Raw genomic sequence first — 15,846 nt, forward strand, 5'->3', positions numbered from 1 at the left:
CTGTTATTAATTATGTGCCAAAGCTGAGCTGCACTGGGGAAAGAAAGAGACCGGGTTTGCTGGCCCTTGTGCTTGCCAAAAGAACAGTCTGTATTGCAGAAGGTACCTGGTAAACCTATTAAAAACACATGAGTGTCAAAAATGACAGTGTGTTATATAAAACAGGCATTAGGCACTCTCTTTGATGGAAAAATATTGCCACAAGGAGACCAATTAAAGCGCAACGGAGGCAAGGTGAGGGAACATGCAACACAAGTGCATTCACCTTGGGAAGTGAGCAAACAGCTAAACAGTTCAAAGCTCGTAATCACAACAGATATTTCATTTGGTATTTGATGCACTTTGACTTACAGTTTGTAGAAAGAAGGAAAAAAAGGCTCTGCAGCATTCAGCCTTACTTTTCTGCCCTGATGGAGTGGTGTGTAAGGTAGAAACAGATTGAGAAAGAGTGTTGCAGTCTCCACTGTTGTAAAAGAATTGGCATGTATATAAAGAAAATGCACATTTCCCGGTAATAGAGATCTGCCCTCTGCTTCAGAGAGCCTTTCCCCATGTATGGACATTGCTGTTCTCAGCTCATGCTCATTTCAGTGATCCATGTGAATCGCCTTTTGCATCCACAGTAATTGTTCAATTGTGAGGGGAAGAAATAACTTTAGTTTTTGAATCACAATTAGGCTGCTTGGCAAAATGCCTCCAGAGCCTCCTTTGCCAGAACAGATATAAATGTTTAAGCAATTTAGCTTTGAAAAGTAATTACAGTACGCACAGCTATACAAAGCAGCATAATGCTATGAGATAGTTAAATGACAAAACACAAATCCTACACCAGAATTTAAAGTAGTACAAAGTACTCTTGAAAATGGAAAGTTACTTTCGCTCTGTTCTCCTGTTTTTTGAATGTGAAATAATGCGGAAGGTTGATAAACTGACAAACCTATCACTCTGCGAGGTTCTCGATTGGCACAAAGGATCAAGGTGCTGTTCCCACATTTGAATATAGCTCACCTCTAATACTTAGCAGTGAACTGATAGAAACATGGTTTTGGAGAAGAATTTAAAGTATGTTTGGTTTTTCTTCAATGTCTTTGCTTTTTAAGATTCAAGAGGAAGTCCTGATATAAAATGGCTGTGAGTGTAAAATATAATGTTCTATGATTCTTTCCTCTTTCACTATAGGACATGGAAGGATCAGGGAGCATCAGTTTGTTGAGTGAACCCAGAATTCCAGGATCAAGAGGGCCAAATGTAAGATTTTTGGCTTGGTTTTTTATTTGGTTTTCAAAAAGAAATCATTTGAAAATTACTCCTCCCATTTTATATTTAGTCTATCTGGAAGACTGGAATACTTTGAGTATTTTAACTAGTCCATCTATATTATATTATTCTGAATTCATGCAGAGCCAGTCTATTCTTTCTGTCTTAAGAAAAATGTGTAGTAGAGGACCCAGATCTGTCTCACACAGGTGAAATCTGGAGTGATTCTACTGGTTTTGATTGAGTTGCTCTAGATTTATATTGTACTAAATTATTATCAGGATGTTGCCCAGGAAATCTGTATAGTTTTCATGTAATTTTTTTTATATTTGATTAGTTTAAATATTTTCTGATCTGTTACAGTTTTAAAAATGTATAGGATAAAGTGCAGTTGTTGTTTTTTCTCTATCTCCTTATCTGCTCCTTCCCATTAGCCTTAATACATGGTTTTTCTCACCTAAACATGAAGAAGAAGAAAAAAAAAAACCACTTCTCCTTCCTCCCTTTTTTTCCCCTCCAGCCCCACCGATCAAGCTGCCTAGTTATGCAACCTTGATTTTTAAATTAAAAACTTTTAGGAGAAAGAATTATTGTGTAAAGGTCAGTGAAAGGATCTGCTCAGTGTGTAGCAGCTGTGAAAATAAAAAAAATAACAACAAAACCCCCAAACAAACAAACAGTGTTAGGCTGTATAGATAATGAGAGAGGAAATAATACTGAAGATATTATAATGCCATTACTCAAGTCTGTCTGTGCCCACACTTAGAATACTCTTATCAGTTCTGGTCACCCTGTCTCAAAAAAGAAGTATTCAAAAGAAAGGGACAATGGATGGACAATAAAAAGGATTAGCGGCCAGGAGAAGTTTCTTCATGAGGAGAGATTGAAAAGATTGAGAGTGCTTAGTTTAGTGAGGAGATGAATAAGAGTGTACATGACAGTGAAGTATACAAAATAACGAGAAGGTAAATATACCCAGTTTCATAATTCAAGGTTAAAGGGATAGTCAGTGAAGTTGAAAGGCAACATAATTAAAACAGAGAAGAAAATAATCATTTTACACAATGTATAGCCGACCTGTGGAACTCACTGCCACAAGAGTGAAGTCAAAATCTTGTCAGGATTCAGAGCGATTGGACAGTTATACACATAATAAAAACATCTCTAGTTACATTAGCTAGGATACAATTCTTTTTTAGAATGAATGTGACACTCTTATGTATCCTGGCATAAGCCAACCTGCGACTGATTTCCCCTATGGGTAGTTTATTTCACAACTGTACACTAATGTGTTTCTTGCACCTTCTGAAACATCTGGAACTGTTCACTGTCTGTAACAGGATACTGAACTAGACAGAGCACTGCTCTGGGCTGGAATGGCAATTTCTATGTTCTTCTTCTAACTCCCCATGTATCTCCTATAATTTAGCTTTTACCCCCTGTCAAGGCTGCTTCCCCACTTTGAACTTTAGGGTACAAATGTGGGGACCTGCATGAAAACCTCTAAGCTTAACTACCAGCTTAGATCTGGTCCGCTGCCACCATCCCAAAGCTAATTCCCTTCCCTGGGTAGCCTTGAGAGACTCTCTACCAATTCCCTGGTGAATACAGATCCAAACCCCTTGAATCTTAAAACAAGGAGAAATTAACCATCCCTCTCCTTTCTCCCACCAACTCCTGGTGGATCAAGATCCAAACCCCTTGGATCTTAAAACAAGGAGAAATTAACCATCCTTCCTCCCACCAACTCCTGGTGGATCAAGATCCAACTCCCTTGGATCTAAAAACAAGGAAAAATCAATCAGGTTCTTAAAAAGAAGGCTTTTAATTAAAGAAAAAGGTAAAAATCCTCTCTGTAAAATCAGGATGGAAAAATAACTTTACAGGATAATCAAACTTAAAGAGCTCAGAGGACCCCCCTCTAGCCTTAGGTTCAAAGTACAGCAAACAGAGATAAACACTCTAGCAAAAGGTACATTTACAAGTTGAGAAAACAAAGATAAACTAACACGCCTTGACTGGCTGTTTACTTACAAGTTTGAAATATGAGAGACTTGTTCAGAAAGATTTGGAGAACCTGGATTGATGTCCGGTCCCTCTCAGTTCCAAGAGCGAACAACTTCCCAAAACAAAGAGCACAAACAAAAGCCTTTCCCCCACCAAGATTTGAAAGTATCTTGTCCCCTTATTGGTCCTTTGGGTCAGGTGTCAGCCAGGTTACCTGAGCTTCTTAACCCTTTACAGGGAAAAGGATTTTGGAGTCTCTGGCCAGGAGGGATTTTATAGTACTGTACACAGGAGGGCTGTTACCCTTCCCTTTATAGTTATGACACCCTCTCTATTCCATTTAAGTTGGTTTTACAGAGGTCTCTAATGACCAGCTGCTGATTGTCTAAAAGCCTCTTCTTCTGTCTTATACTCCTTTATCCTTTTTACTCTGCAGTCTTTGACATTGTAGGCTCTTCAGTATCCATGGTCACTGTCACTCTCTGCCTACTGTGACCTGACCACTTCTTGTTCATAATCTCCAAGATACAAACTCAGGGAGTTTGTGAAAACTCTTCTGCTCCCTCCTCCATACCCCACAGGCTGGATTCCTTTATTTTCCAAAATTGCTTTCCTGAATTCTAATACTTTTTTGCTGTTGTGTTCTGTAAACTATATGAATTCAAAATGAACAATTAAGTGAAATTGACACAAATTCACTGTTTCACTAATGTTCAGAAGCAGACTCAGACATGCATTCCATAGTGAAATGAAAGTAAGCCCTTAAAAGTGCAATTCAGTGCCCCACCATATACGGTACCTCGACTATAATTGGCAGACCTGTGAAACACACCAGTTGGAATGACACACTGGGTTAATGTTCTAGCCTTTCACTGTCAGAGACCTAGCTATAAATTCTGAGTTTTAGGTCATGTAGAATACTTAATTAGGGCATTTGTTTATATCACGAAGCCAGCATATGTTTGGCCACAATAGGATGTTTCTGCTTAAAAACTGTTGAAGATTGGAAGAGTAGGGGATATTGCAGGTAGGGACTGAAGTGGATTGACAATGCCGCACATACCTGCCCTCCCTGTGCTTGGCTTCACAGCTGTGTTAGTTGCTCAGTTTCATGAGCATTGCAGCAGTAAAAACAAACACAGGACCTAGCGGTTATGTAGGCTTTTTCCCATTCTGATGTAAGCTGTAGAGTTCTGCACAGAGTTCAAATCACGGGCAGTTGGGTTTTTTTGGCATATTTGAGCCAGATTCACTCTGCCTAGAGCAGGAAAGTACCAGATGTAGTCAGGGCTGGAGCATGGTACTGTTTCCTCCATCACCCTCCCTAGAATTTTTGCCAGTCTGGGCAACTCTAAAATCCATCATGGACTCCATGGGAGTGCTCTTAGTGGGGGTGCACTGAATCAGTGTGTTCCCAGCCACCTTGGTTATGCCTTCATTATAGCAGTGCCACCCACTATTAACGCTGTGCTACCTGGTGGAGGGCAGGTTTCTGCCATTTCCCACCATCACAACTGCCCTCTTTGCAGACTTTGCTCCTGTGCGTTCCCTCCATTCGAAGCCAGCATAACTTTGGGGGAAGGGACCTGCCATTGCGAGCTACTTGCATCCTATAAAACCTCTAGAGGTTTCTGCCTGTGTTAAAAATAAGATTGTCTGCTTCTAAGAGGATTTTAATTAAAATCAGCTATTAGGAGGTACTTTGGGTTTGTTTGTACTGCATCTGTTCTGTCACAATTTCTTTAGATGTGATTGTAATTTCTCAAAGAGACACTGAACAAAAGATTAATATTATCATTTTGTGTGTAGTTTATAGCAATAATGATAAAACAGTGACAAGCTGCTGTATAGTTTATATAAACCTTTAATTCAACCTTGTATTAAGAAATTGGTAGTTCTGTTTAAAGCAGTGGTGCCAAGCCTATTTGGTGAAGAGGGCTGAATTCTGTTTTTAATTATAGTCTGTGGGCTGGGCTATAATTTTAGGGCTCTCTACTCTTCCCCCCCACGCCCACAATTAAGGGTAGAATATGGCTTTTATGTAGTAATTAAATATATAATTAGGGCTGTCGATTAATCACAGCTAACTCACACAATTATCTAAAAAAAATTATTCTGGATTAATTTTTTAAATTGCAATTAATCACAGTTTTAATCGCACTGTTAAACAATAGAATACCAATTAAAATTTATTAAATATTTTGGATGTTTTTCTACATTTTCATATATACTGTATTCTGTGTTGTAACTGAAATCAAAATGTATATTATTTTTATTACAAATATTTGCACTGTAAAAGTGATAAACAAAAGAAATAGTATTTTTCAATTCACCTCATACAAGTACTGTAGTGCAATCTCTTTGTCGTGAAAGTGCAATTTACAAATGTAGATTTTTTTGTTACATAACTGCACTCAAAAACAAAACAATGTAAAACTTCAGAGCCTACAAGTCTGCTCAGTCCTATTTCTTGTTCAGCCAATTGCTATGACAAACACATTTGTTTACATTTACGGGAGATAATGCTGCCCGCTTCTTATTTACAGTGTCACTAGAAAGTTAGAAACGGGCATTTGCATGGCACTTTTGTAGCCGGCATTGCAAGGTATTTATGTGCCAGATATGCTAAACATTCGTATGCCCCTTCATGCTTCGGCCACCATTCCAGAGGACATGCTTTCATGCTGATGAGGCTCATTAAAAAAAATGTGTTAACTAAATTTGTGACTGAACTCTTTTGAGGGGAAGGGGGCGATAGAATTGTATGTCTCCTGTTCTGTTTTACCCGCATTTTGCCATATATTTCATGTTATAGCAGTCTCGGATGATGGCCCAGCACATGTTGTTCATTTTAAGAACACTTTCACTGCAGATATGACAAAATGCAAAGAAAGTACCAATGTGAGATTTCTAAAGATAGTTACAGCACTTGACCCAAAGTTTAAGAATCTGAAGTGCCTTCCAAAATCTGAGAGGGATGAGGTGTGGAGCATGCTTTCAGAAGTCTTAAAAGAGCAATTCTCTGATGCAGAAACTACAGAACCCGAACCACCAAAAAAAAAAAAAAAAAAAAAAAAAAAATCAACCTTCTGCTGGTGGCATCTGACTCAAATAATGAAAATGAACATGCGTCGGTTCACACTGCTTTAGATTGTTATCGAGCAGAACCCGTTAGCAACATGGATGCATGTTCCCCGGAGCGGTGATTGAAGCATGAAGGGACATATGAATCTTTAGGGCATCTGGCATGTAAATATCTTGCGACGCCAGCTACAATAGTGCCATGCGAATGCCTATTCTCACTTTCAGGTGATATTGTAAACAAGAAGCGTGCAGCATTATTTCCTGCAAATGTAAACAAACTTGTTTGTCTGAGTGTTTGGCTGAATAAGAAGTAGGACTGAGTAGACTTGCAGACTCCAAAATTTTACATTATTTTATTTTTGAATGCAGGTTTTTTTACATAATTCTACATTTGCAAGTTCAACTTTCATGATGAAGAGATTCATAGAATCATAGAATCATAGAATATCAGAGTTGGAAGGGACCTCAAGAGGTCATCTAGTCCAACCCCCTGCTCAAAGCAGGACCAATTCCCAGCTAAATCATCCCAGCCAGGGCTTTGTCAAGCCGGGCCTTAAAAACCTCCAAGGAAGGAGACTCCACCACCTCCCTAGGTAACGCATTCCAGTGTTTCACCACCCTCCTAGTGAAATAGTTTTTCCTGATATCCAACCTGGACCTCCCCCACCGCAACTTGAGACCATTGCTCCTTGTTCTGTCATCTGCCACCACTGAGAACAGCCGAGCTCCATCCTCTTTGGAACCCCCCTTCAGGTAGTTGAAGGCTGCTATCAAATCCCCCCTCATTCTTCTCTTCTGGAGACTAAACAATCCCAGTTCTCTCAGCCTCTCCTCATAAGTCATGTGCTCCAGACCCCTAATCATTTTTGTTGCCCTCCGCTGGACTCTTTCCAATTTTTCCACATCCTTCTTGTAGTGTGGGGCCCAAAACTGGACACAGTATTCCAGATGAGGCCTCACCAATGTCGAATAAAGGGGAACGATCACGTTCCTCGATCTGCTGGCAATGCCCCTACTTATACAGCCCAAAATGCCGTTAGCCTTCTTGGCAACAAGAGCACACTGTTGACTCATATCCAGCTTCTCGTCCACTGTGACCCCTAGGTCCTTTTCAGCAGAACTGCTACCTAGCCATTCGGTCCCTAGTCTGTAGCAGTGCATGGGATTCTTCCGTCCTAAGTGCAGGACTCTGCACTTGTCCTTGTTGAACCTCATCAGGTTTTTTTCTGCCCAATCCTCTAATTTGTCTAGGTCCCTCTGTATCCGATCCCTACCCTCTAGTGTATCTACCACGCCTCCTAGTTTAGTGTCATCTGCAAACTTGCTGAGAGTGCAGTCCACACCATCCTCCAGATCATTAATAAAGATATTAAACAAAACCGGCCCCAGGACCGACCCTTGGGGCACTCCACTTGAAACCGGCTGCCAACTAGACATGGAGCCATTGATCACTACCCGTTGAGCCCGACGATCTAGCCAGCTTTCTATCCACCTTACAGTCCATTCATCCAGCCCATACTTCTTTAATTTGGTGACAAGAATACTGTGGGAGACAGTATCAAAAGCTTTGCTAAAGTCAAGAAATAACACATCCACTGCTTTCCCCTCATCCACAGAGCCAGTTATCTCATCATAGAAGGCAATTAGGTTAGTCAGGCACGACTTCCCCTTCGTGAATCCATGCTGACTGTTCCTGATCACTTTCCTTTCCTCTAAATGTTTCATAATTGATTCCTTGAGGACCTGCTCCATAATTTTTCCAGGGACTGAGGTGAGGCTGACTGGCCTGTAGTTCCCCGGATCCTCCTTCTTCCCTTTTTTAAAGATGGGCACTACATTAGCCTTTTTCCAGTCATCTGGGACCTCCCCCGATCGCCATGAGTTTTCAAAAATAATGGCTAATGGCTCTGCAATCTCACCCGCCAACTCCTTTAGCACCCTCGGATGCAGCGCATCCGGCCCCATGGACTTGTGCACATCCAGTTTTTCTAAATAGTCCCGAACCACTTCTTTCTCCACAGAGGGCTGGTCACCTTCTCCCCATGCTGTACTGCCCAGTGCAGCAATCTGGGAGCTGACCTTGTGCGTGAAGACAGAGGCAAAAAAATCATTGAGTACATTAGCTTTTTCCACATCCTCGGTCACTAGGTTGCCTCCCTCATTCAGTAAGGGGCCCACACTTTCCTTGATTTTCTTCTTGTTGCTAACATACCTGAAGAAACCCTTCTTGTTACTCTTAACATCTCTTGCTAACTGCAACTCCAAGTGTGATTTGGCCTTCCTGATTTCACTCCTGCACGCCTGAGCAATATTTTTATACTCCTCCCTGGTCATTTGTCCAATCTTCCACTTCTTATAAGCCTCTTTTTTGCGTTTAAGATCAGCAAGGATTTCACTGTTTAGCCAAGCTGGTCGCCTGCCATATTTACTATTCTTTCTACACATCGGGATGGTTTGTTCCTGCAACCTCAATAAGGATTCTTTAAAATACAGCCAGCTCTCCTGGACCCCTTTGCCCTTCATGTTATTCTCCCAGGGGATCCTGCCCATCTGTTCCCTGAGGGAGTCAAAGTCTGCTTTTCTGAAGTCCAGGGTCCATATTCTGCTGCTCTCCTTTCTTCCTTGTGTCAGGATCCTGAACTCGACCATCTCATGGTCACTGCCTCCCAGGTTCCCATCCACTTTTGCTTCCCCTACTAGTTCTTCCCTGTTTGTGAGCAGCAGGTCAAGAAAAGCTTTGCCCCTAGTTGGTTCCTCCAGCACTTGCACCAGGAAATTGTCCCCTACGCTTTCCAAAAATTTCCTGGATTGCCTGTGCACCGCTGTATTGCTCTCCCAGCAGATATCAGGGTGATTAAAGTCTCCCATGAGAACCAGGGCCTGCGATCTAGCAACTTCTGCTAGTTGCCAGAAGAAAGCCTCGTCCACCTCATCCCCCTGGTCTGGTGGTCTATAGCAGACTCCAACCACGACATCACCCTTGTTGCTCCCACTTCTCAACTTTATCCAGAGACTCTCAGGTTTTTCTGCAGTATCATACCGGAGCTCTGAGCAGTCATACTCCTCTCTTACATACAACGCAACTCCCCCACCTTTTCTGCCCTGCCTGTCCTTCCTGAACAGTTTATATCCATCCATGACAGTACTCCAGTCATGTGAGTTATCCCACCAAGTCTCTGTTATTCCAATCACATCATAGTTCCCTGACTGTGCCAGGACTTCCAGTTCTCCCTGCTTGTTTCCCAGGCTTCTTGCATTTGTGTATAGGCACTTAAGATAACTCAATGATCGTCCCTCTTTCTCAGCATGAGACAGGAGTCCTCCCCTCTTGCGCTCTCCTGCTTGTGCTTCCTCCCAGGATCCCATTTCCCCACTTACCTCAGGGCTTTGGTCGCCTTCCCCCGGTGAACCTAGTTTAAAGCCCTCCTCAAACTGTAGATTGCACTACAGTACTGGTATTTTTCAATTTACCTAATACTATTTATTTTGTTTTTTTACAGTGCAAATACTTGTAACCAAAATAATCAAAAATAAATATAAAGTGAGCAGTGTACACTTTGTATTCTGTGTTGTTAACATTGTTTCGTTGTTATGTTGCTGATCAATGAGAGAACGTGCTCTTTTAAAGTTGTGCAATGCTCCTTTATAACGTTGTTTGGCAGCTGCCTGCTTTGTCCACTGCTTGCAAGGAAGAGCAGCCCCTTGCAGGTAGCTGGTGGGGGCTTGGAACCAGGGTGGATCGGCAGCCCGGCTATCAGCTCCCCGTTCCCCTAAGTTCCCTGTGCAACAGCTGCCCAGCAGGTTATCAATTGCCGGCAGTTCAGCTGTCACTCCCCCCACTGCCATGTGCTGCTCCTGCCCTCTGCCTTGGAGCTGCTCCCAGGAGCTTCCTGCTTGCTGTGCGGGGGGCTAATGTCAGGGTGTCCCTCTCCCCCCTGTTCCTGCCTCCCGCTTACCCCATCTCCATATACTGGGGGTGGGGGACATGAGAGGGCTCAAGACTGAGGGAGCTTGCTGGTAGCAGCTGCTGTTTCAACTTGCTGATCTACTTAAAAAGGCAATGTACTTAGAGTGCACTCAGCGTACTTAAAGGGGCAATGCACATCTCTCTCTCACACATAGGGTGTGTGTCTCTGTCTGCCATGCTGTCTCCCCTCCCTCCATTTGTGCTGCCTTGTAGAGTGTGAGGCTACATTAACAATGTGTTAACCCTTGAGGGCTCAGCTGTTCTAGTTCATCATTTAGCAATAAGGCATTCCCTAGGAAATATCCCACCCTCTGACTTCACCTCAACCAAGCTTCACAATCATCATTGCTGTGTACAGTATTAAATTGTTTGTTTAAAACTTAGTGTGTGTGTGTGTGTGTGTGTGTGTGTATATATATATAGTCTTTTGTCTGGTGAAAAAAATGTCCTTGGAACCTAACCCCCCCCCCGCCATAATTCGTATGGGGAAATTGGATTTGCTTAACACCTTTTCACTTAAAGGCACAATTTTCAGGAACATAACTACAATGTTAAGCGAGGAGTTACTGTATTTGAAAATGTAGAAAACATCCAAAAATATTTAAATAAATGGTGTTCTATTATTGTTTAACAGTGCGATTAATCACAATTAATGTTTTTAATCACTTGACAGCCCTATATTTAATTAGTTGTTCAGTGCCTTGTTATCATATTCAACTTCACTTACTTCACTCTGACCCCTTCTCCATTGTATCTGCTCAAATGATCAACAATGGGACAGTTAATGTTGACATCCAAGTGTCATCATTGGGCTGTAGAGCTGACACCCCATTGAGATTAAGAGGCAGGGGAGTTCATGCCTCTGAGTCATTGTTTCAGGCTGTCTGCAGACTCAGAAACACAGCACTGTATTGGTTATACCTGCAAGGGCAGCTCTGCTTTCAGAACATTAACAAAAGCAGCTGTATCTGTAAATGTTAAGTCAGAGAACCCTCTCTCTCCAAACTGTCTCAGGATACTACCCCAAATTCTATGTGACTCTGTGAGACTTCAATCCACCTCAAGTACGTTCTACAGCCTTTTATAAGAACATGAGCTTTGATTGTCATTCAGTCACCAGCTGGAAGTAGATGTTACTCAAAAACTCCTTGGGTTTGACTCCCTACTATATGTCTGTAAATCTGGGTTAAAGAAAACATAACCATATTTTAATCTGTTCTATTCAGAAGGAACTTCTTTTGAGACAGTAGGTGATCCAGTGTGGATCGGGACTGTATTGTAAGGCGTACATGCACAGGAACTGAGTTAGGGCAGTGCTGGCAACCTTAACTTGATCATTTCCTGACCTTTGCGTCTCTCACTTTGCAACCTTGGAATTCTTTTGTATTTAATTTTGTGCATTCTTTACAAAGGAAAATAAAGCAACAAAGACTTTGTGCTATGTTTATCTATTTGCTAGACATCAGTGGAGAGCTCTATAATGCATAATATGTGCAGTCGGTGAGACAAGTGCGCCTGCCTTATTTCATGGACTCCGTTCTATGGGCTTATCTACACTTGAAATCCTACAGCAGCACAGCTGCACTGCTTATGCCGACGGGAGGGGTTCTTCCCTCATGGCAGGTCTACATTAGAAACTTGCATCAGCACTTACACTTGCACTGTAGTGCTTCTGGTGAAGATGCTTTAAACCAGAGGTCTCAATAACGCGGCCTGCGGGCCGCATGCGGCCCATGGAATTATTTTGCTGCAGCCCTCCAAGCACCTCATGCCCCCCCACCCCCAGTCTGGAGTTATTTCCTGCGGCTGCCAATGTACACTGTGTGCATCGGTTTCCCCATCTGAAAAAGAGGATAGGCCTGCCCCGGTTTGTGCACTTGATCTGAAGCTAATACTTTCTTAGCTACTCACTGTTGAGATCTTTAGCTGAAAGGCTCTTTATAAGTACAAAATAGAGCTGAGTACAAAAGAATGCTGGGGTTTTGACATCCAGTTCCAACCAGTCTCTAGGGCCAAGTATTCATTCCAGGGTTACTTTCTGAAGACCCATCTGAGCTCCTCTAGAATAACGAGGGGTAGAAGTAAGGGTTTGGGTCAAGAACTTCAAAGGGGTTTAGGTGCCTAATTGCCAGTTTGGACACCTAAGTACAAAAATTAGAGACTCAAAACACCTGCTCAGCTGCAACCTAACCTTGGAAGGGCCGACGTTTCTGCCAGTAAAGTTGCCATGTGGGCAGCTGCAAAAGTGCCCACTGCTTGGCACTGTCAAGCTGCTCAGCACCTAAGCCCCAGCAGGAGTCCCAGCCTAGAAATCCCTTAGCCCATCTCCCCTGCAGGGCCTAATCCAGTAGGTGCTCTCAGATCGTGCCTGTGTTGCACAAAACATTGCACCAGCTGCACTGTCACACATTTAATAGCCCTGCGGTTAGAGAACTTACTGGGAAGGTGGGAAACCCACCTTTAAATCCTGACTTGGCCTGATGTGGACTAGGGATTTGAAAGCAGGTCTTTTGGCATCTAGCTGAGTGCTCTAACCACCTGGGCTACAGGGTATTCTGGGATTCTCCCTCAAGTTCTCCCCTGTCGAAGCTGTCCCACTTTGCATCAAATACTTGGATGTTAATTTGGGTGAGGACTGGACCCTGAGTCTTGCAGGTGAGTGGGCTAAGCACTTGGCTAGACAGTCACTCTCTCTGGCCCAATGAATAAAAGTGAAACATCTTCAGCAGGAGTGAGTCCACATCAGAATACTGTATAGCTCAGTGATTAGGGTACCTCAGGTAGATGGTGGGAGACCTGGCTTCAAATCCCTGTTCCACTTCATGCAGAGGGAGGACTGTGAACCAGCATTGCTCCATCTCCTGAGTGTCAGTGATGCGGCCCTCGGGCCAATGTACTAGTGGCCCACATGGTGATCTGAGTTTGAGATCCCTGTTCTAAGCCGATGGGAGAGAGCTCTCCCATGTCATCAGGAAAGGCTCTCCTGAGCTGTCTACACCCGCACGTAGGTCGGAATAACTACTTCACTCAAGGGTGTGGATTATTCACACCCCTGAGTAATGTAGTTATACTGAAGTAATTCTGTAGTGTAGACCAGGGCTCAGCGTAGCTAATCCAGCTCGACCAAAGTGGAGGTCGATGGAAGAATTCTTTCTTCTACACTGGGAGTTAGGTTGACTTAACTATGCTGCTCTGGGAGTGGATTTTTCACACCCTTGTGGCATGTAGTTAAACAAACTTAATTTTCTAGTGTAGCCCAGGCCTCTTTCAAATGGAATAAGGCAGCACTCTTTTGGCACCACTACTTATTGCACTGAAGAAGGCAGTGCAACCTCACTAACTCAAGAGATAGGAACAACACTGCCTAGGAACTTTCCTAAACTTAGGCCAAGTCTATACTAGGAAATTAGGTCACATAACTACATCTCTCAGGGGTGTGAAAAATGGACACCCTTGAGCAATACAGTTAAACCAACCTAACCCATGGTGTAGACAGCGCTAGGTCTATGGGAGAATTCTCCTGTCAACCTAGCTACCGCCTCTCGGGGAGGTGGATTACCTACACTGATGGGAGAACCCCTCCCCTTGGTGTAGGTAATGTCTTCACTGAAACACTATTGGGGTGCAGATGCACTGCTGCTGGGGTATTTTAAGAGCAGACCTGCCCTAAGCATTCACAGACAGAAAAAACAAACAAACGATGGCACTTTAAGTGGTTGTATTACAAAAATTCAGTGCATAGGCACAAAGTAGGTTTTTTTAAATGTTTATAATGTTGACAAATCGCACGCAGTTTTCACCAGAACACCAAAAGTCACCTCTGCAAGATAGGGAATACTGTCACTTCCTGCCAAATTTTACAGTTTACCATCTAACACCACTTCCAGGCTCAGGCTGCTCAAAAGAAAAGTTACAAAGATGTGTTTTATAATGGGGAAAGTGTATTTATTTTTATTCTCCCCAATCTTTAAAAATGGCAACATCATTTTGATTTAAACTTTTCAAAATTATTGCTCCCAGGCTGAGAACTTACCTTCAGAATTTCAGCCAGTTACATAAATGATTGAAAAAAATTGATAAGCAACTCCTTAGAATGGAAACACTTGGGCAACTTAAATCTAGCTATCACTATATACTCTGCCTATTACAAGAAAATATTAAGCTGATAGACTTCAAAATATCTAAAAAACAAAATTTTGCATTTTAATTCTTTCTGTTCATACAGCTACTAAAAGACTTTTCTATGGTTGTGATTGTGAGCTTGTTTGTTACTGAGAAAAAATGGAATATGAAATTATATATTGATATATCAGTAAACTCAGAATACCTTGTAGGGTCCTGTTGGGGAGATTGGACAGCGTGGGCCAATGGGACCAAAGGTAACCGATATAACAAATTACATTTGAAAGCCAGCATATTTTTGTATTTTGCATTTTCCACTTTGGTTTGGCATATTTAGAGTAATTCAGGTCACTTTTGCTTTTGTTCTTTTGCACCAAAGCTTTCTCTTTTTAAAAAACAAACCAAAAAAATGCTTTCTGGACAACATTGACATGTCCTAAATACCATGGGCCAAACTTTTCGTTCAGTAGCAAGGATGTAATTTTGGAGTTTGCTTTAATGGCGTTATTCCAGAGTATCAGAGGGGTAGCCGTGTTAGTCTGAATCTGTAAAAAGCAACAGAGTGCTCCCAGTACTTCTGTTAGTCTCAAAGGTGCCACAGGACCCTCTGTTGCTTATTCCAGAGTAGTGAGAGCAGTATTTACACGAGAGTAGTGAAAGCAGTATTTTGCCCTGCGTGTTTAGCTAAACATGTAGTTAAATGCTATCTGTAAGGCCTTTCATTTCCAAATTTTATTTATTTATTAATTTTCCGGGAATATATCAGTTTTTATTTCAAGAATTTAAAAACGGGTGAAAATCAATGCAAAAAATTAACATCATGATTTTCCAGGTAAATATCAGGTTTAGTATTGGGGGTTGGGAGGACAGAAAGAAAGCAACAATTAGGCTATGTCTACACTACCACTTATATTGGCAACATTTATGTCACTCAGGAGTGTGAATATTCCACTCCGATGAACGACATAAGTTACACCGACATAAGCGCTAGTGTGCACAGATGGGAGAGCTGTCTCCTATCGGCATAGAGCGTCTTCACCACACATACTGTAGCAGCACAGCTGTATCGGTGCAGCTGCAGCGCTGCACATGTAAACGTGCCCTTAGAGAAAAGTTTATTGTTTATGAAACCACTATATCCCCATTGCAAAAAAACTTCTTTTTACAAAACAGTTTACTGTTGACCTGAGCAATTACACTTGATATAAGATCTTCAGTGTGAATTCCAAAAGTCCTGGCTCGTGTAGACTCACAGCAGCTTTTTCACAGAGTCTCAGCACTTCTCAGCTCACTCCCTGGGTCCATGGAGGGATTGGTGTGATCTGTTCCCAGCCCAGGGACAGGAGAGGACTCTGTCCAGCTGGTGAAGTGGACCCAACTCTGTGCCCTGGGATTCCTCTCTAAGCCCA

At 42.3% G+C, this 15,846-nt stretch overlaps 1 protein-coding gene across 18 annotated transcripts in view; it reads left to right on the top strand.

The window, feature by feature from the left end:
• Nucleotides 1-15,846, top strand: part of COL15A1 (collagen type XV alpha 1 chain) — a 290,708-nt gene that overhangs the window by 197,529 nt on the left and 77,333 nt on the right. For 17 of the 18 annotated variants that reach the window (XR_010598479.1, XM_065584078.1, XM_065584076.1 and 14 more), the window contains 2 exons: nucleotides 1,180-1,248; nucleotides 14,650-14,694. Coding sequence is in view for 17 of the 18 variants with exons in the window: in XM_065584078.1 (XP_065440150.1) it covers nucleotides 1,180-1,248; nucleotides 14,650-14,694 (114 nt within the window). In the remaining variant the exon portion in view is untranslated. The remainder of the gene's footprint in view (nucleotides 1-1,179; nucleotides 1,249-14,649; nucleotides 14,695-15,846) is intronic. The other variant, XM_065584072.1, reaches the window with a different exon arrangement.

The sequence above is a fragment of the Chrysemys picta genome, chromosome 2 (assembly GCF_011386835.1).
Source record: "Chrysemys picta bellii isolate R12L10 chromosome 2, ASM1138683v2, whole genome shotgun sequence".
In the NCBI taxonomy this organism is placed as follows: Eukaryota; Metazoa; Chordata; order Testudines; family Emydidae; genus Chrysemys; species Chrysemys picta.